Source organism: Delphinus delphis, chromosome 1, assembly GCF_949987515.2.
Source record: "Delphinus delphis chromosome 1, mDelDel1.2, whole genome shotgun sequence".
Taxonomy (NCBI): Eukaryota; Metazoa; Chordata; class Mammalia; order Artiodactyla; family Delphinidae; genus Delphinus; species Delphinus delphis.
In genome coordinates, this window is record NC_082683.1 from 142,640,655 (window position 1) to 142,667,636 (window position 26,982).

The window sequence follows — 26,982 nt, forward strand, 5'->3', positions numbered from 1 at the left end:
GTAACCGTGAACTGACGCTGTTTTATCCTTTTATCTAGACGCACTACTTTGGCCTTTGGTTTCTCAGCAAGAGCCAGCAAGCACGATGGGTGGAGCTGGAGAAACCTCTGAAGAAACATCTGGACAAATTTGCTAATGAGCCTCTGCTTTTCTTTGGAGTCATGTTTTATGTGCCAAATGTGTCGTGGCTTCAGCAAGAGGCCACAAGGTAGGTACATTTTTTCCTCCGTGTTCCAAGTAGGATGTGGATTAACTGTGAGGCTTCAGACGAAGTAGATGAGCTGGTTGATTTAGGGTGTGTGTGTGTGTGTGTGTGTGTGTGTGTGTGTGTGGTGGGGGAAGAGGGTGGCATAGTTGGGAATTGTTTACCAGTTGCTTTGCAGCTTTAGAATTTTTGTTTGAATCCATGTAGCTAACCCCAGCGGCTCCCTATACTGCTAGTGAGGTCGCAGTGACCCTGAAGCACGTAGAATTTTGTGTCTAGCAGCATAGACTGTGGGTAAAATCAATATGCTAGGATTTCATGAAAAATTAACCACCTAAAACCGTTTGGTCCAGTCCTTCCCTCAAAATGTCCCCAACCAAAATGCATCGTCAGACTCTGGATTTGAGGATTGAGAAGGTAACTGAAGATGGGAGTAGAGTTGAGGAAAGCGCTGAGAGGGCAAGAGTTCTGGTTTCGTGGGTTGAATACGAGGAGGCAGGAAGCCAAGGGCAGAGCGATCTGGGGATGAGCCCCGCCCTCCTGCTCATTGGCTACTTTACCTGGGAGAGAAACCATGTGCCATCTTTGAAGTGATGTTTTTCCCTCATCTGTAAAGTGAGGGATTTGAATGAGTCCCAAACGTTCTGATAGTCTGCGATTCTGTGAATGAAACAAGTGCGTTTTTGTTGGTGTTCGTTCAAATATGCAGGTGGCGGGGGTGTCTCCTTATCATTCTGTTATTTCCGGTACTGAAGGGAATCGCATAAACCCTCTACTTTAAGCCTTTTACTTGGATCATGGCGTTCAGAGTGCTTGGGAAGCAATGTCAGCGGCATCCCAGGTAGAAGGAACAGTATTCTACTTGATTATTGCCTGTGTCATTTCTTAGATTTTAAATTTCTGAAATAAGGATGCAGTTGAAATTTTTGTTTACATTTTAAGGTGATAGTGTCCATCTTCTTCTTTTTTTAACCCATATCATTGTTAAATAGGTGGTATTTCTATAAACACAGGCCATGAGAGAGCCGACAGTCTGACCCAGGAAACCTATGTCAGTCTTTCAGGTGTCATTCATTTGAAGCACTTGATTGTGTACCATCGTGCACTGTTTTCAAGTGATTTCATTTATTTAAGTCCTTTCTGTCCAAAAAATTATCTCCTCAAATCTCCTCAAGTCAAATCAAAGCAAGATGATTTCCTCCAGCTTTTGAATCCTTGAGTACTTTACACAGTGTTAGGAACACAGCATTAGGGTAAATAAGAAATACTTGCTGATTCATGGCTCTTGGACCATTAAATGCAAGAGAATGAGTGCCAAGGATGAAACATGGACTATAAATTAATGCATATTGGGAAAAGTACAGCCCGTAAGAAAAAAAAAAATGAAGTGGTATTCCTCTAGACAGATTTATCCTGTAAGGTCTGTTCAGGAAGAGCAGTTGAAATGGTGAGGGACTCAGAAATTGTGCTGTATGAAGTTAAAGAAAAAAAAGCTTGTTTAAGCTCAGAAAAATGAAGACTTGCAAGGGTACAGTAGCTGCCTTTGGACTCTCATGGGGAGGCAATTCTGTGTCAGCTCCAGAGCACAAAATTAGGGCCGGTAATAATGAAGTTCAAGGAGTTGAAAGACTTCGGTTATCTGGCTCGACATAAGAACAGGCTTTCTAATAATAAAGCCATGTAAAAGTGGAGTAAGCAGGGGCTTCCCTGGTGGCGCAGTGGTTGAGAGTCTGCCTGCCAATGTAGGGGACGCGGGTTCGTGCCCCGGTCCGGGAATATCCCACATGCCGCGGAGCGGCTGGGCCCGTGAGCCATGGCCGCTGGACCTGCGCGTCCGGAGCCTGTGCTCTGCAAGGGGAGAGGCCACGACAGTGAGAGGCCCGCGTACCGCAAAAAAAAAAAAAAAAAAAAGTGGAGTAAGCAGACTTATAAAAGGGCAAGAGCCCCAGTCTCTGAAAATGCTGTAGCAGAGTGATAGCCCATGTAGTGTCTTGTAGAGGAGACCGCCATATTGGGAAGAATGTTGGAATCATCAGTGGTTCTCAAACAGACCAGGGCCTGCTAGATCATAATTACCCAAAGCATTTATTATAAATATGGATTCCAGGGCCGCACCAGAAGTCTGAACTGGAATGTCTCAGACTGGGGTCCACGAGGATGTGTTGTTTAAAATAAACAATATTCCTCAGGTAGCTCTGATGTTCATTCAGACTTGGGAATCAATAAGTTAGTTAACCTCTAAAGCTCTTTACAGTTTTAGATTTTCCAGATAAGTAAACTTAATGCTGCATTATTTGATCGTCAATATTTGCATTTATAAGCTGAAACAAAAAGTGTTTCAATCTCAGAAACTGAGGTATAGAGTAGGAACTTTTGAATTTCTTTTTGCTCAGTTAGGTTGGTTCATTTAAGAAGTTTGATAAGGAAGGAAAGAAGGGTTTTTCAACACAGGATTTTGAAGCAAACTCTGTTACTGTTGTTTGATGAGAAAAACTAACAGAAAATAATACAAAACTTTGAAGGACATTTTTTAGACTTAAACATTGGAACTAACCTATGTAGATTTCAGGTATAACCTTCTCTTTATGGGAAAGGATGTTTAAAATTAGGAGCCGGTTTGCATGAAGTTTTTTTTGGTCCTCCCCCTCCCCCCCCAGCATTGCAGGAATTTTTGTTGTCCCAAGGGGCCGTAAAACTGGAATGTGCCTGGGGGGGTGGGGGGGCGGTGGGGGCGGTGGGGTCAGAGCAAGGGAGGTGGAGAAATAATAGAGAAAAGTGTTGTAAATAAAGAAAGGAACATTGATAGAGGGAGAACAAAGAGAAAAAAGGAGGGAATTCCCTGGTGGTCCAGGGGTTAGGACTCAGCCCTCTCACTGGGGGGGACCCGGGTTCAATCCCTGGTTGGGGAACTAAAATTCTATAAGCCACACGGCATGGCCGGGGAAAAAAAAAGAAAGAAAAAAGGAATACATATACTTGGGAAGGTTGAGGGACACCAACAATGACCCAGGTGTGATCTACTGAGACTCACCTGGGTTTTAGGCATATAGACTAGAGGGTAAAGGAGACTGGTTTGAACAGAATAACAGTTTTAAGTGCTCAGGATTTCTGGGTTTGATATTAGAGATGAATAGAAGAGCTGAATTCAAGGTGAAGAGTGCTACCAACCGTCATTAGGAGCCCTTGGGAATCTGAGCCTTCCTAGGAGGTTTTAGAAGCATCTGGGGTCTCAACTGAATATTGAAACTGTCCTCCAGGCAGAGCAGCCAAGGAGAAGCAGTGGGGGGGGCGGGGGGCAGGATTCCAGAGGAATGTTTGACAGAGGGCCCCGGCAGCATTCATGAGGAGCCGGTTAGTGGTTCACTCCCCAGTCAGCCCCTGTTACCTGAGTTACCAGGCATCTCAGGTGGAGGTGGGCTTTGGCTTCTCTGAGAGCACCTGGGATCCGCAGCATCTGACACAGAACAGTTAGTCTTTGTGATGCCCCGCAGAGTAAGATGTTTGCATAGATTAGAAATAGAAATCTTTCATTGTGGGCAACCCTTTGGAGGAGGCAACCATTCAACCATCTGTGCTTAAAAAATAAGCCTTTGTCTGGAGCCAACCACAGTTGTTTTCACCCAACACATGTTTGCAATGGTTCGGCTACTTCTCTTGGAGAGTAAAACAGGTTCTATAGCATTAGTCGGGACCAGCCATTTCTTTTCTGATTAAGGACAAAGAGCTTGGAATTAATACTCTGTGTGTGTGCGTGTGTGTGCGTGTGCACACACGCGTGTGTGCATGCATGTGTGTGAACCCATATAAAAACACACAGGGGTGAAAGAAAGATATATTTAAAAGACGTATGTTTCATTTCTCATCTTCAGACGGTCTACCCTTGAAAACTTGCAGGTTAACACAGTATTTGGAACAATACAACAAAAATTGGAGAAGAATGTTGATTGCAAACTGTTTAAGAAGGTGATTGACTTAAGATTATCAAGTCCAGGTTTTTTAAGTTAGAAAATCGAGAATCTTTGTTTTTTGACAATAATTTTGATATGCTTTGTCTCATCTCATTTCCAGGATATGACCTTTTGCAGAACAAATCTCTTCGTAAGTGAGGGAAAAAGGCCAAGATACTATGGGGAGTAGGGGACGACACGGACAGTTCAGGACCTACATTTAGGTGGTAACTGAATAGAAGACCAAAGATATCAAAAGGAGAATACACACAGAAGTACACATAAAAGGGGAAAAACAAAACAAAACAAAACTCCTGATAGTCTTACAGAAGTGTGAAAAAGCTGGTGAAAAGGACACACTAATAGACAGATGGAAGATGAGTCATGAAACCATAGGAATTAAAGAGATTAGGAAGAGAGTTTGTTAGCCCTGTTCCAAACTGTAAGATACATTACCTTGGGGCTTTAAAAATGTTAGTTTTCCTCCTTTGGCTAAAATGACTCAAGGGATGGGACCACCATATTTTTTTCCGTTTTGCTTTGTTTCTCATCTCCCTTTTTACCAGCTTATCTGCTCAGCAAAGGGACTCTGGCTAGGAGTTCATCTTCCCCCATCCTGTCCTCCTTCTGACTCAAAGGAAAGATTTTTGTAATGTGTTTTAATGATGTGCATAGCAACAGGCTCATTATAAACACATGGTTTTCAGATTTTTTCTGGACACAGAAAGAAAAAAGATGGTTTGTGAGAGGTGGAGAAATTCTTAGTCAAACAGAAGGATCCTTAATAATAGCCAGGGGAAACCAGAAAGCTGTTGGCCAAGATCACTGCTTTTCGTTTAGGTCTGGGGTTTTTCCAAGTCTTCCTCCAGTGAGGAAGTCCCTCTTTAGTTTTTTCAATACTAAAGAGAACACTTTTAAGAGAAAAAGTAATTTTTGAAGAGTGAATTGGCTTCAAGGTTGAAGTTGCTGACTGCATACATGGTTTCTAAAATTTTCAATCCTGGGACATTTTTCTGTTATCAGAACATGTTTGTCTTTGCATTATCCCTGTTGAATGGTCTGTTTGCATAGTGCTAAGGGGCTTTTAATTGTCCTAATGAGGGCAGATAACCTTTCCTACTTTTCCAGAACACATTTGTAGCCTGCTGTTGAGGTGCGGCCATCCGCCTTCCTAGAAGTAAGCATCGTTTTGATGCAAAGCAGTGGAACCACTGCTGTGGCCAGCACAGTTGCTCTACCGGCCAAGGACAGTCTTGACACATTGTGGAATTCTGGTGGAAACTTCGGGTCTGTGGGACCTGTTCCAAGCTCTCTCCATCTAGACGGTGCTGCCTCTTGTGTTTTCTACACTTCTCAGCCTCTGTGGGTCACTCTACTCTTGGAATCACCGTTCTCCTTACACGTCTCAAGTTCTCTAAAGTACTGGACTATGAGGCTATATTCTAGTCTGCTCGGTAAAGCTGCCTAGCAGTTCTTTCCAGAAGGATTTTGAAAAATACTTAATCTCTGTATGGGCTTGTAGGGGGCATTCTACAATGTTAAATGTAGCTCCTGTCTGGGAAGAACTTACCGGACAGCGTGTCATTCCACTAACTGAAAATAAATGCCCACATTGAAAGCTGCACTGTTCAGGTACCATAAAGAGCGTGAGTGCATTTTTGTTGTGATGGTGAGTGACAAGAGAGTTACGTTATTACATTGTTAGACTATGGTGGGGGGGCAGTGGTAACCCCCCTTTTCTTCCAATTACATAGTTTGGGCCTCTGGCATATTATATTGATGGCAAAGCCAGATTAGGTGAAGCCTTACATCCCCATAAAGGTTAAATTGGTATTTTGATTTTTTTTTTAAACTAGGTTTCAAGAAGTGGTTCCAATGACCTTACAAAAGCTCTCTTCACCTTACCTTTCTAGTAAATACCTATGGTTTCCCTTTTAGTCTCTTGCCATCTGCCTTGAGTGCTATTATAAACAAGTCAGTGTTCAACCAGTGTTTAAAATGTCTCTTTTAAAAGCTCTAATTATGGTAACGTTTCCATTTCCTTTTACAACACCATTTATTTTGTTCCCCGGTTCTGTGAATTCTTTTATTATTTTGAAATGTCATTTTAATGGCTATTTAAAGTTTACCCGTGGGCTGGGAAATAGGGACTCTCTTCAAATCAGACTTAAAATTCAGCATGAATTCCCCGTGGATAATATAATTTGCTGAGAATGGCAAATCCTCCTCCTGGCCAGCTCCAGCGGGTGAATGAGAACTTGTTCTCTCTCTGTTGATGATTGAGAACAGAGTTGTTCCTGCCAGATATTTTAGATATTTTAAGATGCTGTTTATACTGGGATTCAATCTCAACCATCATGCTGTGTGGCTAATGTCATGTATGATGAGATGAGAGAGGAAAATGGCTGTCTGCAACAAGCAGAGCAATCTTGAAGGCGAGAATTGCTTTCCCAAAGGAGATGAGTTGATGAAAATGTTAGTTGCCATTTGCATTATTTTTCATTTCAGCCTTTATTTTAAGTACCTGTTCCGTGTTAGACACTGCTAGTCAGTGGGAGTACAAAATGAACAGATCTCAACACGTCCTCTCTCTCCTGAAAAGAGCTGTATCTCCAAGCAGCTTTTATTTCATCTCTACATGTTTGACTTATTGGAGTTTGTTTGGAAAGCTTACCCAGGGAGCCTGGTAAGTGTCTTCCAGGACCTGTGACCTGTGCAGTTAGTTGCACGGAGCCCCAGGCTCAGAAAAGCCCTGCACTTGGCTCAGTGCACTGCTGTTGTTCTTCTGAAATTCTTAATAATTTTTTTTTTTTTGGCTGCGCCCCGGGGCACGTGGGATCTTAGTTCCCCGACCAGAGATCGAACCCATGCCCCCTGCAGTGGAAGCACGGAGTCTTAACCACTGGACCGCCAGGGAAGTCCCTGAAATTCTTAATTTTTGAATAATGAACGCTGCATTTTCATTTTTCACTAGACTCTGCAGATTTTGTAGCCAGTCCTGCCCAGGACAGCCTCCTACCTCCATCCCTGTTCGTTCATCTCTGCTTGTTTTATTGTTGCCTTGTGACTTTTGCTCTTAGCTCTGGGTAGATCTGAGTCTTCTGTTATGGGTGTGATCAAAGAGGAAAGGTAAAAAGGCAAACAAACAAACAAAAACCATGGGGGAACACAAATAAAATTTTCACTGTCTCTGCAAATATGAAAATAAAATTGAGGTCCTGGTAACCATTTCTGCTCCTGGACTTGACTTACTGGAAAATCCTGTAGAGTTTGGGGAACTGTTATAAAATCAGTTGAATTTCCTTTAGGGAAGCTGATCAATTAGCTTATCTCAATCCTCAACTAGGATTTCCGCATGTTTTGCTTTGAAGAAGATGACTCCACAAAGTTTATACTTTTCTTAATTAAATCGAAAGCACACCTTAGTGCCTACCTCATCATACCAAGTCTTCCAGATGCATGGAATTACTTTTTATCCTTCTCTTTCCTCTCACAGGAAAAAGATATAGATTGCAAGAATATGTAGGGAGGTAGCTATTTAGGCAACACACTGCCGGTAGAACAATGAGGTCTACACAAATAAAATGAAGTTAACACTTAAACACAATCTGGGTGTTTCTTTGATATTCTTTCCCTTTAGGGGAGAGAAAACAAATGGTAAAATAAATCAGTGTTCTTTAATAATATCACTTGACATTATTATTATTTATTGTAGGTGTTCTATAATAAATGGAAAAATTGGAATTTCAAATGGAAATAGGTCCGTGGCATCATTCATGTTTCAAAAGGAGCCTTCATGTAATGTTAGGTTTCTTTAATGCACCTGACATTTGATTTTCACCCTTTGTAAAGCAAGATATGCTTCTCTATGCTTTAACCATTAGTAAAGCAAAGTTTCTGCCAAATAGGTGAAGTATCAATAGTATACCTCAAAAAAAAACAAAACCCTTTGCTTTTAAAGTGTTAAGATTCTCATTTTCAATCGTATGGTTAATGTGTATTTACTAGGTTTTTTTTGTTTTTTTTTTTAAATTTATTTTTGGCTCAGTTGTGGCTTAGTTGCAGCGTGCAGGCTCTTTGTTGCAGCGTGCAGGCTCCGTAGTTGCGGTTCGCGGGCTCTGTAGTTGAGGTGCGTGGGCTCTCTAGTTGTGGTGCATGGGCTTAGTCGCCTTGCAGCATGTGGGATCTTAGTTCCCTTACCAGGGATCGAACCCGTGTCCCCTGCATTGGAAGGCGGATTCTTAACCCCTGGACCACGAGGGAAGTCCCTATTTACTAGTATTTGATGATCTATTCTGAAATTTTCAAAAGCAAACAAAAATCATGTGCTTCTCTTGAGCTGTTTCGAAAATAACTTGAAATCTTAAGCAAGGGTAATACTTCTGTTCTTTGTGTATTCCTTGATTTTCAAACGTACATTTATTCGTTTGTTTACTCACTCATTCATTGATTTCAAATGGTTCTTTATCAGAGTTACATTGCAGAAGACTGAGAAGGATCCATTTGACTCATGAAACGATAAAGATTTATAAGAGAGCAGGGTTTAAAATTTTAGAATATTCTTTTTTATTTCAAAAGCTGGTAGAACATGATGATCCCACACAGCAGTGTTTACCTTCAACTGAGGGGTGGAGAGGGGAAAAATAAACAGAAGCAATGGGAAGAGGTGTTCTGTCGTGTCAAAGCATGCCAGCTATGTTCTATGGATTTTTAAAAGACATCCACTTCCTTAGAAAGTATTCCTAGGATTTGTAGGGCTATCATTATAATGGGTGGGATTGGGACTGGTGTGTTAATTTCAATGCTGGGGTTTTAAAAAAGTCTTGCGGGGAAGAGGCACAGGAAGTAGTAGATGTTTTAGAATCCTTTGCTCTACTTTTTCTGGGATCTCAGTGCAGGGACCTTAAGTCAGGGCAGAGTGGGTGGGGAAGGAGGAGGGAAGTGGCAGATGTGCTGTATTCCCACGTTAAAGAGGCCTACAGTGTCAGAGCAGCAGCATCTAGAAAGCACAGAATCCTTTTTTTGTGCTTTATGGTATAGCTGTTTTCTGACCCAGTACAAGACTTCCAAACCTACCCAGCCTGAGAATATGATAATTCTATGAGGTTCCATGGAAGCATGTAGTTTGTATTCCATCACCTGATAGAATTTAACAATAATAATCATGAGAGTGGCTAGCATTTATGTACGAGGTTCTGCACCAAGAATCTTAGGTGATTACCTTTTCCGGTCCTCACTACACCCCTATGAAGGGGGCTCTATTATTATTCTCTGAAAAAGGATTGTGGGTTTTTTTCCCTAATAGAAGTTTTATTACTAATAAGCGGAGATTTCGTCCATCAAAGTAGTTGAATCTTTTACATTAGTTTGCCAGAGAAATACTCTCGTCCACATGTCCCTTTACTCCCCAGCGTTACCAGAGAAATGGGAGGTGGGGCCGTTAGTTCCTACTGAAGTGTCAGCAAAGAAATCCAGAGGGATGAAGTACCCGTAAAGTCAGAGATCGTACGCTGGCAGCACGAGAGCTGATTCTGGTCTACTGGTGGGTTTTGTTTTACCTGGACCATTTTTTTTTTTTTTTTTTTGCGGTACGCGGGCCTCTCACTGCTGTGGCCTCTCCCGTTACGGACCACGGGCTCTGGACGCGCAGGCTCAGCGGCCATGGCTCACGGGCCCAGCCGCTCCGGGGCATAAACCCCTGTCCCCTGCATCGGCAGGCGGACTCTCAACCACTGCGCTACCAGGGAAGCCCTGGACCATTTTTTTAAGAATTGAATTTGGATGCCTTACAGATAGGTATAGGCTGTCTAGTTTGCCCAGTTCCCCGACTCCCTGTGGTGTTACAGTCAGCGACATGGATTCCTTCATGTGACCTGCTGGCCCTGTAGGCATTAGGTTGTGACTGCTGATACTTGTGCTTTCTATATAACTTGAAGTGCTTCTCAGTACTGGGATCAACCCATAGCTCCGCATTGGCCCAGTTGGGTTTTCGCCACTCAGAGTCCAACTGTCTTAACACTTTAGCCACCTACCAGAAACTGAAGATGGTTCAGCTGGATGTGGGAGTATCATTTTCCTTACATCCTCGTCTGAAAAGTTTGTTTCTATGTCAGATCGCTCCAGGGTGCTAGATGACGTATTCTGTACTTTATGTAGTGGAGATGTGGCTTAAGTCTTTCAGAGTTTTCCCCATTATTGTTTCAATATCTGCCTCATCTCTGATTACTCATAAAAGATTCCATCCGTCACAAAGGTACCAAATGTCCTGTAGGCCAAAAAAAAAAAAAAAAAAATCACCTAAGTATTAAGCAAACATAGCCTATTTGAGAAAGTAGTTTGCCACCTATCAAGACAGATTTACCAGAATCATAGTTTTATATCCAAATGTGAAACGCCACAGATTCCAGAGGCCAGTTATTTTATTGTACAGGTGAGAGAAGTGAGAACTAGAGAGATAAAGGGGCTTGGCCCATAGTCACACCACTGCTTAGAGACAGAGAAGTCGGACTCTTCAGCCAATGCTGGAATGGTTTTAGGTGAACCAAGAATGCAGACGTGGGAGAGCCCGGGGAGAGGATTTATTTAAACTTCCAAAAGCCTTGGCCTGTCCTCGCCTCCCTTGCCCTGCAATAGCTAAGACACCCTGTGGTACTGGAAGAGATGTGTTTTGTCCAAGGGAAGGAAGTAGTTTAGACAGCAGAAACAAAGGGTAAGGGAGAACAGGTACTTCTTTGAATGGGGTGAGCATTATGTCGAGATTGGAACTGAGATGGGTTTTATTTAACATTTTTATCAGTGATCTGCTGCCCTGGGCACAGAGTGAAAGTGCCAAGCTTTCAGATGACACTAAGCCCTTTAGAAGAGTGGAAAATTGAGACATTGGAAATAAACAGTAGAAAGGTGTCAGCTGGTGTCAGGTTCCCAGGTGTGACTGTGAAAGGATGATACTATTCTTTCTGGTGTAATTTGTGAGAGGAGGGGAGGAGTCCTCATAGCAGGGGCACGTTGCAACGTGTTTCAGTTTACAGCAGCCCAGCTCTCAAGGTTGGCCCGTCAGTCTTGTGCTGCAGCTGGCCAGAGTGAGTAGATGTGTTGCCAGCGTAAAAATGTTTCCTGCCAGCATAAAAAGGTGTTACCGTTATTCAGAGCAAAGCCCAGCAAATTTTACGTAAGTTTCACTGAAATGCAAGCCAGACTGCATGATACTTTAACAGACAATCAGAGAGAGGAAGCAATGTTAGAAACAAATGTTTTTGACCAGGACAACAAATGTTTTGAAGAAGGTCTTCAGAAGACCTGAACAGTGATCGCTAAAGAGAGAAACCCATAGATCAAAGGAAAACTCGAAAAGGTCAGTAATTTGGATCCTTGAAATAAATGAGCAATTGTGAAAAGATGGATACTGGTGGAAAAATATGAATGCAAGTTATGTATCTGCCAGACTTCATTGTGTGTATATTTTGAATGATTGATGGAATCAGCAAAGAACTCTTATTCGGTCTAATCTTCAAAGAAAATAGTAGCTGGGAATAAAATATAGTTCAAAAACAAAACTGCTGTAGTAGGAGCACAGATCTGTAGTCAGAAGACCTAGTTTGCAGGTATTTGTTTCTTGGTCAGGCTCTGTAAACCTCCCCAAACTCAGCCTTTGTGTTTATTGTCAATCAGAGATGATACCAGCATAGTTACTGTGATGATTAATTCAGAAAGCACATAGTGGGTTTCAGCACACAGTGGGTATTCAAATAATGTTTGTGTTTTAAATAACAAAGATATAGTGTAAGGTAAGGAGAAATTGCTGTGCGGATAGTTGTCAATCACCTGGTAGAAGAATCAGTCCGGGCCCATGGTAACAGGAAACATACAGGGAAGAGCATTCTGGGAAATGTAGTTCAGCCTAGCCAAGTTGTGACATTACGTTGCTACCAAGGGGCTAGGTACCTAATTGATGATTAGCAGAGCCCAAATCGCTATAAACCCTGCTTTAGTAGAAACTCTTATTGAGTACAAATTTGGTACTGACACATGAGTGCTAGAAATCAAAATTACCCTCCAAAGACAAAGGATTTGATGTCATTGAAGTTAAGTTCAAATTTGTCCCTTATTTCCTCTGGCACTTCCTAAAGTTAGAGTTGCAAAAACTAATTTAAGCAAAAACTGTATAGTTATCATCCTAAGTAGATTCCCTACCCTTGACCCAGTCCCATACAAGGGAGCAGATCTTGCCCAGAGGGCCCAGGCTGGTCCTGCTTTCTGGGCTGAGGTTACAGGCGAGTGTGAGGAAACAGGATAAGGCAGGCCTGGCCTGCAGCTTCACAGATGGTCAGAGCAGCTGTTCAGGGTCATGAAGCCAGGATGGCTACAGCAGGACGGGCCAGGATGACCTGATGCTAATCTTGCAGTACTTGTAACTTGAAGAGGGTGTAGTTTGAAGAAGATAAACAGATTCCAAATAAAGATTATTTAAGGGGATGATAGACTCTTGGTAAGTGATGATTATTTAAAAAAAAAACAAAAGTAAGAAATAGGGCTGGTTGAATCTTTAAGTGTGGTCCTTAGCCTGCATGGCTCAAAATCACCTGTGGCATTCTTTAAAAATGCATATTCATATATATATATGTATATATAACTGAGTCACTTTGCTGTACAGGAGAAATTAACACATTGTAAATCAACTATACTTCAAAAAATTTTTAAAATAAATCAGTACCTTTAAAAAATGCATATTCTTGAACCCCACTCCTGACTGCCTGAATCCAAATCTTTTAATTAGTGCCACAGGTGAGTCTTATACTTTTTTTTGTTAAATGGAAGTAAACTCTATCCTGATGTTCTTTCTGCTGTAGCTGGTGTTTTATGTTAGTAAATAGATGTTAGAGACTCTTAGGATGGATTGGAGGAATTGGGACGGAATTAAAGAGTCTCAGTGTTTGTTTTAGGCTGAGGAACTTGGATGATAGATGGTGTGGTCTTACTTGTAGACTAACTGTAGGCATCTTCGTGGGTTCCTGGTCTGAACACAATGGAGAACTCAAGGTTCTTCAGCAATTTTGGTCAGTTTTTATTTCACATACTTCAGAGCCTAACATTTTCGTCGTTTAGTTAAACTTTGATAATGCGTAATAGATCACACATACTGTAATGTATGATAGATCCCTAAATAAGTCATTAAATGTTATTTATTGTACAAGAATTTAGCATTATGTGCATCCTTAATAAAAGTGGTAATAACAACTGGCCTAAATTGTGTATACTACTCTAAGACCCTAAAACTCTGTATGAGACCTTTTCCAATGTTTACTCAGGCTTTGAAATTGTAAATTTAATTTTAATTAAAAAAAAGAATATTTCAAAACTGAGAATACTGTATATGGATTTCAGTAATTCTCTTGCCATTCTTTTTTAAAAAATATTTATTTATTTATTTTTGGCTGCGTCTGGTCTTAGTTGTGGCATGTGGGATCTTTCATTGCAGTGTGCGGGCTACTCTCTAGTTGTGGCACATAGGTTTCTCTGTAGTCGTGGCACACGGGCTCTCTAGTTGTGGTGCGTGGGCTTAGTTGCCCCACGGCATGTGAGATCTTAGTTCCCCGACCAGGGATCGAACCCACGTCCCCTACGTTGGAAGGCAGATTCTTAACCACTGGACCACCAGGGAATTCCTTTGTCTTGCCATTCTAATTTGTCAATGTCTACTGAATTTAGGTAAATGTAAGATGAAACAATAGGTGAATTGAGAAACGATAATAAAAACATCCAGCCAAATAAAATCCCAAAGTTGTAAAAACATCAAAGTTTTCATGATTAGTTTTTTTAAAAAGGATATTATTTTCTAGACTGGTTCATGGAGTCCTTGATTCCAACTACCAACCAGAAGCACAGTATTTTTAAATAATAAAAAATTTAAAGGTAGAAATGCTCAGTTCTAGATAGGAGTTATCTTAATTTTCTAAATCTTCTGTGACCTCCTCCTTAGTATAGGCTTTGTGTTGCACACACACACACACACACACACACACACACACACATGATTTTTGAAGTACTCCCCTTTGTTATGAGTACTGAAAGTATTATTCTGAGAGCTAATATTCTGACAGTCTTTCCCAAGAAAATTCCACTCTTACTTAAAAAAAAAAGTCTTGGAAATGTTTTTATCCACAGGAAGTTGGAAAATACAGATAAAGGAAGGCTGTATTCTTTACATCTGGTTCATTTTCAAAAGGGTATCATGAATTACATAACCATGATACACTAAAGGAGGCATTTTTCCTTTCTGATTTAATGTGATTATTTGCTAATTTGTAACATTGTATAATTATAACTACAGTATGATTGAAAATCCATTTAGAGCTTTGAACATCTGCAGGAGGGGTATGTTGAATTACAGAGATTCTTATTCATTGCTCTGTGATACTTGCATTATACCTGAAAACATACATACATGCACACACACACCAGGACTAAAACATTTTACCTGTCTTTACCCTTGACCCAATATATAAATAATTGGATTAGAAAGCATTAAAATAAATGAGAGAGAATCAATCTAATTTTTTTTTTTTTTTTTGAGGTACGCAGGCCTCTCACTGCTGCGGCCTCTCCCGTTGCGGAGCACAGGCTCCGGACGTGCAGGCTCAGCGGCCATGGCTCACGGGCCCAGCCGCTCCGCGGCATGTAGGATCTTCCCAGACCGGGGCATGAACCCGTGTCCCCTGCATTGGCAGGCAGACTCTCAACCACTGCGCCACCAGGGAAGCCCCAATCTAACTTCTGATCATCAGGAATGAAATACTGTGTGTGTGTGTGTGTGTGTGTGTGTATATATATATATATACATCTATATATGTATATTTAATTGTTTAGAGTAATGTTTGCTAACATTCTGAAGGAGACTCATTTGGCCATTGTACAGATTCTCCTTTTATGGTATTCATTTAAGAAACACAGAATTTTGTCATGATAAAGGACAGTACAGATCATCAAATATGACTCTTCTTTAAAGAAACCAGTCTGATCAGATCCAGAGCAAAGAAGCCCAGGCAGGTGTCTGCTTCCGGAGTGCTGTCCTGTGCCCACATCCTTGTTTAATATGTTCCAGCTGCTGCTTCTCTACTCCCACCCTTCACCTGGGTCCACGGACTGGGTGTTTGCTGTCTGCAAGCAGGTTGACCTTTCAACCTTTTTTCTTGATTCTCAACGCTTTCCCCAGTCTGGGTCCAGTTTCTGGTAATTTTCAAATATCTTTAATATCTGCTTCTCATAGATTCCTTGCCTTCTATTTTCAACCAGGCTTTTTTTTTTTCTATTTCAAAAATTCATCCCAAAATATTCATTTCACAGCTTTCTACTTCCTAATTACCATTTAAAATCTCTCTTACCTTCAGATGCCTGGTGTTCCTGCGTGTATTCTGTTTATTTACTTACTGCTTCCATTATTTTTTGTTCATCCATTCCTTCTTGAGCCCTTGAGAAATTATGTACGTCGTTGATTTGGCTCACATGGGCCCCTTGAAGGTTACCAAGGGACACCCCACCTTAGAACCGGGAGCCTTTTCCACTCCTATTCTCTTTACTCCCGGTCAACACTAGACATGGCGAGTCCACTCCTGAAATTCCCTCCCTCCTGGGCTCCTGGTGCCGTTCCCTTATCTGGTCCTCGCTTTGCCAGAACTCTGCCCTTCTAAATTTTTCTTTATCTATGATCTGCCATAGAGCTTAATCATCTTCAGACTTTAGAGGTAATTTCTGACAGATGTCTTAATTTTGTACCACTTACCCCCATCTTATTCTTGATTTCCTGTTGACAGAGGACAGTCTAGAACACATTCATGAATATACTGAGTATGTACTGTGTGCACGGCACTGGAGTATATGCAAAATACAGCCTTTTTCTTAAGGAACCTACGTTCATGGGAGCCCCTCTGCTTGCGTGTTATAGTCTTGCTTCAGGCTCCCTGGGGTGATGATGACAGTACCATTTGTTGATCACCTCTACCTGGGGCACTTCGCACACCCTTGCACAACCAAATCTTGTAGGATCCAGAAAGGCAGACAGTGATGAACTATTACCCTCCTGCTACCTCTCCTGACCTTATACCCTTCCCTATATACCTCATTTTCCTATAGGTAAATCCGTGATTCTTTGCCTGTCATAAATTGGCAATTAGAGTCATCCAGGGCTCTCTTTCCTTATGTCATTTGTTATACCAGGCCCTGACCTTTCCTCCACGCTCTGGAATTTACTTCCACTTGGAGTCTCATTGTCATCTTCTTTCTCTACCAATAATCATTTTTAAGGTAAATTTTGTTAAAGGGTGACACATACAGGCAAATGCAGAAATCAAAGGGTACAGTTCAGTGAATCTTTGCAAAGTGAACATGCCCATGTAACCAGTCTTTAGATCAAAAATCGGAACATCGGGACTTTCCCGATGGGCACAGTGGTTAAGAATCCGCCTGCCAGTGCAGGGGACACGGGTTCGAGCCCTGGTCTGGGAAGATCCCACATACCGCGGAGCAACTAGGCCCCTGCGCCACAACTACTGAGCCTGCACTCTAGAGCCCGCGAGCCACAACTGCTGAGCCTGCGAATCACAACTACTGAAGCCCGCGTGCCTAGAGCCTGTGCTCTGCAACAAGAGAAGACACCGCAATGAGAAGCCCGTGCACCGCCACGAAGAGTAGCCCCTGCTTGCTGCAACTACAAGAAAGCCTGTGTGCAGCAACGAAGACCCAACACAGCCAAAAAAAAGAAAAAAAAATGGGAACATCACCAGCTCCTCACATCCTTCCTCATGTTCCCTCTCAGTTTCTATCCCCCCAGAGTAACCATAATCCTGACTTCTAAAAATATAGATTAGTTTTATATTTTTTTTAACTTTTTAAGTGGAATAATACAGTATGTTCTCTTTGGTGTCTTACTTCTTTAATCACCATTTTGTGAGAGTCATCCATATAACAATATATGTATAGTTAGATCTCGGTCCTTTTCATTGCTGCCTAATATTCCAATATATGCATATGCTACAATTTACACATTCTCCTGAGAGGACATTTGGATTGTTTCCAGTTTGGAGCTACTATGAACTGTGCTGCTGTTTACATATCTAGTATGTGTATTATAGACATTCTAGTACGTATCCTATGGACATTCTTGCATATGGCTTTGACAAGTGGACTCATTTCTGCTGAACATGCATATATTAGTTTTATCTAGCAGTTCTGTAAAATTTTTTATTACTACCAGGAAAATAAAAAGCAAATTTTCAGGCTGAAAAATCTTAGCAACTTGATCTTGCTTTCTCTTTGCTCCCTATATTGCGTTCATTATTTATAAAATAAATATATATTGTGTGCCTACTGTGCTTGAGGCCACGAGGGCGCATCAGTAAACATAAAAGCAAGTACTCTGGCACTTGCTCAGCTGCAGGTCATTACAATTACTGATCTTTCTTAATATTAACAATAATGACTGTTCACATTTGTTAACTGTTTACTGTGTGCCAGGGCACAGTTCTGAGATCTTTGTATGTACTAAGTCACTTAGTCCTTACAGTAACTCTTAGAGTTAGTACTACTATTTTTTCTAATTTTACAGAATAGGCAACTAAGGCACAGAGAGGTTGAGTAACTTGCCCCCAGATATGAACAAGCGACAGAGCTGTGATTCAAACCTACGCAGTGGGGCTCCAGAAGCTATGTTTACCCCTATGCTGCCCCGCTTTCCATTTAAATCCATTCCAGCTTACTTTGTCCCTGCTTCATGTTTTCTTACCTCTGGCCTGAGATACAGTGAAGTGGTGAGGACAACTGGCTTTTGAGTTGGACAGACTTGGAGTTGAATGCTAGCTCTGCTACTTGCCTTCTGTGTGCCCTCGGGTGAGTTATTTGTCCTTTCTATGATTTAGTTTCTTCACGAACAGATCTCGCGAGGATTAATCTGGTTAGTAAATGGAAAAGTATGCTTTATAGTACCTGACACTATGATCGTAATTATTATTTGGCCTCCTAACTTGTATCTTTCCCACCCATCTTGTGGTACATACCACCTACACACCAACTCTAAGCATTTTTCTTAAGGGTGGTTGTTTTCATCATTTTCCTTTTATCAAAAACCTTTTTGATTTGAGGGCTTACCATTGCCTCAAAGATAAACATACACTGGCATTTGAAGCATTGCAAGGCTGTATCTTCCTTATTGCCTTCTACTTCCTTCCGTTCACCTTTTATACTTGTTTGGCCGGTCTCTTCAATGTTTCTTGACACCTGAGCTGCTCAGTTCTTTCTGTTCTTTGCTAGTACTGGAAGTATCACCTTCTTCCCTTTTCCTTCCTGCTTTGGAAGCCTCCTCTGCCTTCCAGACTCATCTCTGGACATTCATTCAGCACATTTATTAGTCCCTAAGTGTAGAGTGGCACGAGATGGCGCTCCTGTTCTCTGTGGGTTTTTCAGTCTATTAGGGAAGATTATATGGTCACATAAAAATATCTGAAGGTATCACTAGTATACGGTGATGCCAACTGGCGGTACCTTTCATGGGTGGAATGGTAAGAGGAAACTCTGGGAAAGTGTATTAGGGTTCTCTAGAGAAACAGAACTAACGGGATCTGTAGCAATGGAGGGAGATTTCTTTTAAGGCATTGGCTCACAGGACTATGGGGGCTGGCAAATCCAAGATCATCAGAGTAGGCCTGCAGAATGGACACCCAGGGAGGAGTTGCAGTTTATGTCCAAAGGTGGGCGGCTGGCAGAATTGCCCCTTCCCTGGGCAAAGTCAGTTTCTTTCTTAAGGTTTTCAACAGATTGGATGAGGCCCTCCCCACATTATGGAGGATAATCTGCTTTACTCTGCTGACTTAAATGTTAATCTTACAAAAAAATCAGCTTCACAGAAACCTGTAGAATAGTGTTTGACCGCACATCTGGATATGGTGGCCTAGTCAAGTTGACAATAAAGGTAACTCGAAGTGTGAAGTGTCAGTGGACTTTGAATTGGACTTTGAAGAAGATGTTGGATTTTGATAGGTGAATCAGGACCATTGGAAGGGAAAACAAAGGTGGTAGGCTGTCTTCTCCCACACATACCTAAAGGGTAAGGTAACTCCCATAAGTAGCAGGGGCTCACTGATGGGTGAAGGTGGAGAACATTCTGAAGGGAGAACATTCCTAGGAAACTATATGAGAGGAGAAGAAAATTGCAGTGTAAATTCCTCAAGGGTGTTCTAAAATGTGGTAGGAAGCAGCTACATTGTAGCAGAAAGAGCCCTGAATTTGTATTTTGGCTTCACCCCTTTACTCCTTGTAAATCATGAAGGTGACTGCCCTCTGAGAGCCAGTTTCCACATCCGTAAGATAGAGATGATGAAGTTCATTTCTCCTTTCTGCCAACAAAGACATATCCACTTGTTGAATCCTATTAAATCAATGTGGTTTCAGCCAGAAATAGAGAAGACCAGGAGTCAGCAGTTCTGCATTGCTTTTGGTGCCCCTGTTAACTTGCTGTGTGACCTTGGGGCAACCAGTTAGTCTCTCTTGTTATTTTCTTAATCTGTTAAATACTATCTCCTATACCACAGGAGAGGTTAAAAATTTCTATCTTATAGAAATAATTGTATCTTTTTGAATCAGCTTTTTGATTTCTTGGAAAAAAGAATATTTTGAAGTTCAAGATTTTCCTGTTACTATTGGGTCACAGGTTCCTGGTATGAAATCTCTCTATATCCTGGAACTAAGTTATGTCGTTTCTTCTTTAGAGTTTTAATTTGGTAGTCAGTGAGGAAAAATGCTATCTTTAAGTCTAGAGTGCTCAGTATTTTCGTTATAAAGAGACCACTTTTACTTTTTCTTCTCATCCTAAAACCCTATGTTTTGAAAAAAAATTATCCACCTTTAGTACTTCCCCAAAATATTTTATTATTAAATACCACATATTTATCCTTAGCATGGAATAACTAGTATAACAACACAATTTTTTATAGTTTATATTTGAGTTAGCTTAGACAACCATTTTGGGCAATATACCAGTCACTTAGGTTTTTCATTCACTCATTCATGTGTGTGTGTATACATTCAATAAGTATATCCTGAGCATTTGTTGTGTGCTAGGAATCTTCTAGTAATTGGAGATACAGCAGTGAACAAAATAGCCAAAGTCCCTGCCTTCCCTCACGAAGGTCACATTTTTGAAATATTTATAGCTGTTTATGAATGTCCCCTTCCCTTTTATAAAATTCAGGGAATTATAAGAGCATATGGTACCTAGTTAGCTGAATGATTAAAATCAGATACCAAATTCTCTAAAAAAATTGTGAAACAATGTTGTGCAGTTCCCCCAAAATGGTTTCTTTTCACATAATAATTATTACAGGTCCCTCCATAGAAATGATAAGCATATAGAAGGTATTTATATAAACATATATATATATATATATATATATATATATATATATAAAATAAACTATAGAAGGGTGCACTATGTTTGTTCTTTAAAAAGTTTTTAGTCAAATTCTTCTTTAGGTTTGACTTAAATCTATGGTTATGACTTTGATGAGGAAATGTCTGTCTATAAACCAGTCATTCCTTTATGTAAGAATTGATGGAAATTATACAGAATGTACTAACTTGAGAAAGTGGAGAAATGCTTGGGACTTAGGTCTATGTGGAACGTGTACAGGACTTAGTTGCCAGTGTAAAGAGGATAGTGTCTCTAGATGAGTTTTCATAAAGGTAAAATTTAAGTAACAGAAAATGCGTGGACTAGTAATTACACAGTAATAACACTTGGTTTTCCTTTCTCCCTAATCTTTTCAGTGCATGTTTTTTCATCAAGTTATACTGCAGATTTTTTTTAGTGTTATTATTCTTTAATTTGATGAGGAGGATGTTGTTTTTAAAGTATGGCGGTTTTATAATGGAGATCAAGTGGGAAGTGCCCATGATTTGGGCTTCGCAGGGGTTTTGCAGATGCTGGATGAGAGTAGTATTTCATTTCCCATTTCCTACCACGTGTCCCTTTGCTCACTCCACATTTGCTACATGGGCCTCCTTGCTGTTGTTGATCAGGACTCAAAATTCAGATCATAGAAAACAGGTAGAAATATCTAAGAACTTCATTCTGCTTTTACAGAAATACAAAGCAGAAGATTTGGGGGCGGGGGGACAAGGGAGAGGAAGAAGAAGAAAAAGAATGATGAAAAAAAGAGTGAATCCATTACTATATCAAAGACACCCCCCCTCCAAACTTAAAAAAGATTAAATCAAATGTTTGAAGTATTTTGATGAACTTGTAATAGTAAAACATAATCTGGTTATAATTTTTTTTTTAAACCAACAGTTAAATCCATTTCCCCCAAATCTATTTGTTAAAAAGTAGTCTGCCAGTTGTCCAAAAAGGAGAGACCTTTATCTAAAGATTTTAGTTTAGTTCCTTAGGTCAAAAATGTTGCAGTCATCCTTGAATTCTCTCTTTCTCATACACCCTGTAGCCAACCTTCAGAATATGTCCAGCATCTGACCACTTCCTCCCATGTCCATGGCTGTTGCTCTACCTCAGTCCACGGTCATTTCTACTGACTGGTGTCCCTACTTCCACCCTTGCCCCTTACAGTTCGAGGTCTATACAGCAGCCAGTACCATCCTTTTAAACGTATGTCAGTTCATGTAGCTTCCTTGCACAGCTCCTTCCACTGATTTGCCATCTTAGAATTGTCAAAATCCTGACCTTTTGTGGTAGAAGCCCTTTACGATCTGTGCCACTCCCTGTCTTTCATCCTCCTTTCCCTGCCGTTTGACCTCTTGCTCACTCTTTGCTACGCTGGCCGCCTCGCCGTTCCTGAACACATCACCACACATTTTCTTGCAAGCCTTTGTATTTGCTGTTTATCTGCTTGGAACGAGAGCATCCTCCACACTTCCCCACCACGCGCCCCCACAATGGCTAGCTCCTCATTTCTTTCAGATCTCTGCTCAAAGTTCATCTTATCAGAGAGATCTTTCTTGACCACCTGCACTTTGTTACTCTCTATACCTCTTACCTGATTTTATCTCAGCGAACTTACTTATTAATTAATTATTGCTTGTCGGTCCCCACCAGAATGTAACCTACATGAACGAGAGCAGGGATGGGGACTTTTTAGCCACTGCTCTATCCCAAGTGCCGAGAACCACTCTTGGCATGTAGTAGGTGCTCGTTAAGTTTTATTGAATGGATGAATGCATCATTGAATATACTTATTTGTGCATTTCTAATACTTTACCAGTAAATTGGGTCTACGTTGGCTTTACTTTTGAATAAAAGTGTTATAAGAGGTTCAGAAATCATTGTGGTAATAGAATTTGACCATTTTTACTATGATTACTAACCAATGGATTTTGTAGTGATTTTGTGAACATATTAACAAAATATAGCAGGCCATATATTTTCTGCAGTCATAATTTTTTAGGAGAAGCCCACTGAGCTTTTTGTTTAAGGGGGAGTTTGTACTTTTCTGTAGGAATCCTGTCTTTTGAACATGACCTCAGGCCCCGTGCAGCTACTGACTCTCTGGAACTGGCACCTTCTTGGTTTTGTGTACCTAGGTTTTGGGTTCCTAAAGAAACATTTGATATGTTTTTACTCTGGTTTCTAATGAGAAAATTTTCAATTCTTAAACAGAGTGAAAAAGAGAAATGTGTTTCCAGCAGCCTTCTGCATGAAATGGAAGAAATGAGGAATGAGGAATTTTCTTTGATGTGGGAATTACAGTCCTCTGCTTGACAGTCCCCCTTCCCTGCCCCCATACCTAAACAAAGGGCTTCTTTCCACCTGTGTATAGTTCATTGTCACTTTGGGTCATCATTTTCTTTTCTAGGAATTAAAAGTTCCTACCTTAAAGTCTACTAAGTATTGGGGGTTGCGTAGAGACTGGGGCAGTTAGTAAACTGAAACTCTAACGGAAGGAAGGACATCTAAAATTATTGTCAAATTGCATTCAACACATGGAGTATCTAGTCCTTTGATCCTAGAGCCCCAGAAGGGGTTTGAAAGGAAGAATTGTAGAGAGACATTTTCATGCCTGAAAATATCAGCGACAATTTTGGCAGAAAGCACAGCATAGGAAGATGCTAGATTCTTGGTCGGTGAGATGTTTGCTGGTTTGGTATTTTATCTTTGGCAGTTGTTGCCACATTTGATCTTCTTAGCTGCTTTTGAAGATTCTGCAAAAGAAAAGTAGTATTCATTTCCAGCAGTAAAAATCCAGTAAGTGGTCAGTGGATTCATGTTGTAATGTGTTTACAGTCTTCTGTACTTTTTTTCTTCCTTCCAATTTTTCCTTTGAGGTTTATGCTCCACACTTACAGAAACTACAGACTGTGCCAGTTTACTACGCAGGCGCAATGTTGTCATGAAAGAGCACTTGACTGTAAGATCAGGAGTCTTGGCAAGTCACCTTGCCTCTGTGAGCCTCCCCTTCCTCACGGGGAAAAGGGAAATTGTAGTGACTGTCTTCAAAGGTGGCTGTGAATATGAAGTGACGTGTCGTATTACACGTGAAAACACTTGGAAGACAACTCTACAGATGGAAAGCACGGTTATTGTTAAGGATTATTTGAATCTTCTGATTTCTTAACATCTAGAGAAATTGATGAAAATTTCAATCGTGGAGAATTCAAGTCTTCCATAGGTTTTGATGCACATGTGGTATGTTTGTATTATTTCTTTCAGACCACCCTGGGAACAATGTAAAGTTTCTTTCAGCTAGTCTGTAACTAACTGGCTTTTAAGTAAGGCCACATCACGTACGACTGGCGTGATGTCTTGTTCTAATGTAGAGGTACAGTGAAGACCTACTTTATGCTAGGTGTTGAGGTGAAATACAAAGACGTACAAAACAAGCTCATACAGTAGCCCAGGTGGCAGAAAGAAATCCCCATAACTAAACACATCGCCTTGATTAGGCATGTTAGAGTTACCAAACGCTGTGGGAACACAGAGGATGGAATGAATTACTCCGGTTTGGTGGCTGGGAAAGGCTTCATTGTGCATTACCTGGAGAATAGGTGATTTGGGGGTTTCGCTTTGCTCCTGAGTCTAGTAGTCTTCTGTGCCAACCATCTGGGTGGCTGACTTCCAAAGAAAGCGTTCTATTTTACCCACTGGGCTTCTCTGAGTCAGTAAATGATCATAGTGTTTTATTGTGCAGTTATCATGTCCGGGATCATCGGTTGGGTCTGTGAATCACTGAACGAAGACTGGTGTGTTCCTGCCCTCAGAGTGCTTATGGCTTGATAGAGATGATGAGCCTGTCATCATTCGAAATATATGAAGGCTGTGATTTGGAAGTGCTGTGACTGGGGAGAAGTTGAACGTGAATCTCATTGGCCAAATAGAAAGTGAGGTGAGGTTGGTCACAATAGGCCCCCACAATGGAAATTTCGATCATCCGTCAGGATTTTAAGGTATCTCCTATATTCCTGACCTCTGAGCAGAAATAGCAGCTGTTTTGCTATTTCTGATGAACAACCCATCTAGCTTATGTGTGTGTTTTTTTTCTATCAGTGTTTTAAAATATACTTTTAATATGGGTCACTCTGTTAGGTCTCAGGCATTTTTAAGCTGTGAATATGAGGAAATGTGCATTAAGTGGCTAAGAGAACATGGGGTTAAGTGGGCAGCTGCAGAGTTTAAGCACTGAAGCCTGAAGCCTAGTGACGAAAAAGATTTAAAACGTAGTTGGTCAATAAGTAAAAACAGCAACCAGAGTGTAAAATTAGATTTGGCTAGTCTTAGTTAGGGACAAAACTGGGTCCCTAACTAAGAGCTAGCACAATGGATTTCATCATGATTTCGATGACAGAGATGCTGGGAGGAAGGACGGACGTGGTGCTGGTCACACAGAGTACTGAGGTGTGAGAGCCCAGGGACAGGGCTGGCGGAAGACAGCTAAAGGCAGGAAGGATTCTCAGCCCGTCACTGTGAGCAGAAAAAACCCCCACAGTCAGTGACAGATTCTTCCCTTCCAACACTTATTTTAGACTAGAGGTTCCCACAGCTGGAGGGTGTTCCCTTGGCCTCGCTTGTCATTGCCTTGTTGTGGCCAATATAGAATCTTCAGTTGTTTCTTGAGTCCAGTGGGTGTGTGAGAGTTGGGTAGACCAGCACATTTCGTTTATGAGAACTGAAGAAGGCCTCCATTTCGTGCTGTCCTGCTCCGATAGCAGGAAAATGGCTTGAAGAAGATAGCATCCTGGTACCCAGTGGTCTCCCCATTCACCTCTATCCATACTGAGTTTCCTGGTCACCAGTAATAATCAGATACCCTGTGGGTCTAACCATGTGATTTAATATAGGCTGGGAACTTCTATTTTTATCATCGTCTCTCTGGATTTATAATTAATTCATTACTTTCATTCCATCATTCATTCAGCAAACATTTATCAAGCCCTTAGTATCTTCTCCTCATTTCTGGGACATTACCTCATCGACAGAAGAACTGGCTTCGTTTGGCAGTTGCTGGGATTATATCTCTATCTTATCTATCTTCCCCCCCCTGCAACCACTGATCCTTTTACCATCTCCATAGTTTTGCCTTTTTTTTTTTTTTTTTTTGCGGTACGCGGGCTTCTCACTGCTGTGGCCTCTCCCGTTGCGGAGCACAGGCTCAGGACGCGCAGGCTCAGCGGCCATGGCTCACGGGCCCAGCCGCTCCACGGCATGTGGGATCTCCCGGACTGGGGCACGAACCCGTGTCCCCTGCATCGGCAGGCGGACTCTCAACCACCGCGCCACCAGGGAAGCCCTAGGGTTCACTTCTGATGTTGTGCATTCTATGGGTTTGGGCAAATGTGTAATGACATGTATCTATCATTAGATTATCAGATAGAGTATTTTCACCGCCCTAAGAATCTGTGTGCTTTGCCTATTCATCCTCCCCCTGCAACCACTGACTTTTTACTGTCTCCGTCGTTTTGCCTTTTCCAGAATGTCATATAACTGGGATCGTACAGTATGTAGCCTTTTCAGGTTGGCTTCTTTCACTTAGTCATACGCATTTAAGTTTCCTCCATGTGTTTTTATGGTTTGATAGTGCATTTTTTTTTTAGTGCTGAATAATATTCTAGTATCTGGGTGTATCACAGTTCATTTATTCATCCACCTACTGAAGGACATCTTGGTTTCTTCCAAATTTTGGAAAATACGAAGAAAGCTGCTATAAACATCTGTGTGCAGGCTTTTGTGTGGACATAAGTTTTCAGTTCCTTTGGGTAGATACCAAGGAGCACTGTTGCTGGATTGTATGGTAAGAGTATGTTTAGTTTCGAAAGAAGCCACCAAACTGTCGTCCAAGGTGGCTGTACCATTTTGCATTCCCACCAGCAACGAATGAAGAGTGCCTGTTGCTTCACATCCTTGTCAGCATTTGGTGTTGTCAGTGTTGTGGATTTTGGCCATTCTGCTAGGTAATGCAGTAGCATCTCATTGTTGTTTTAATTTACATTTCTCTGATGACTTATGATGTGGAGCATGTTTTCATGTGTTTATTTGCCATCTGTATATCTTTTTTGGCGAAGTGTCTGTTAAGGTCTTTGGCCTGTTTTTATTTTTTTAATAAATTTATTTATTTATTTATTTTTGGCTGCTTTGGGTCTTGGTTGCAGTGCGCAGGCTTCTCGTTGTGGTGGCTTCTCTTGTTGCTCAGCACGGGCTCTAAGCGTGCGGGCTTCAGTACTTATGGCACGTGGGCTTCAGTAGTTGTGGCTCACGGGCTTTAGAGCGCAGGCTCAGTAGTTGTGGTGCATGGGCTTACTTGCTCCGCGGCATGTGGGATCTTCCCGGACCAGGGCTTGAACCCA

The 26,982-nt window shown here is 41.3% G+C and overlaps 1 protein-coding gene across 1 annotated transcript in view; it reads left to right on the forward strand.

The window, feature by feature from the left end:
• Positions 1-26,982, forward strand: part of PTPN14 (protein tyrosine phosphatase non-receptor type 14) — a 167,485-nt gene that overhangs the window by 78,779 nt on the left and 61,724 nt on the right. The window contains exon 3 of the mRNA XM_059994843.1: positions 39-208. Within this exon, the coding sequence (XP_059850826.1) occupies positions 39-208 (170 nt within the window). The remainder of the gene's footprint in view (positions 1-38; positions 209-26,982) is intronic.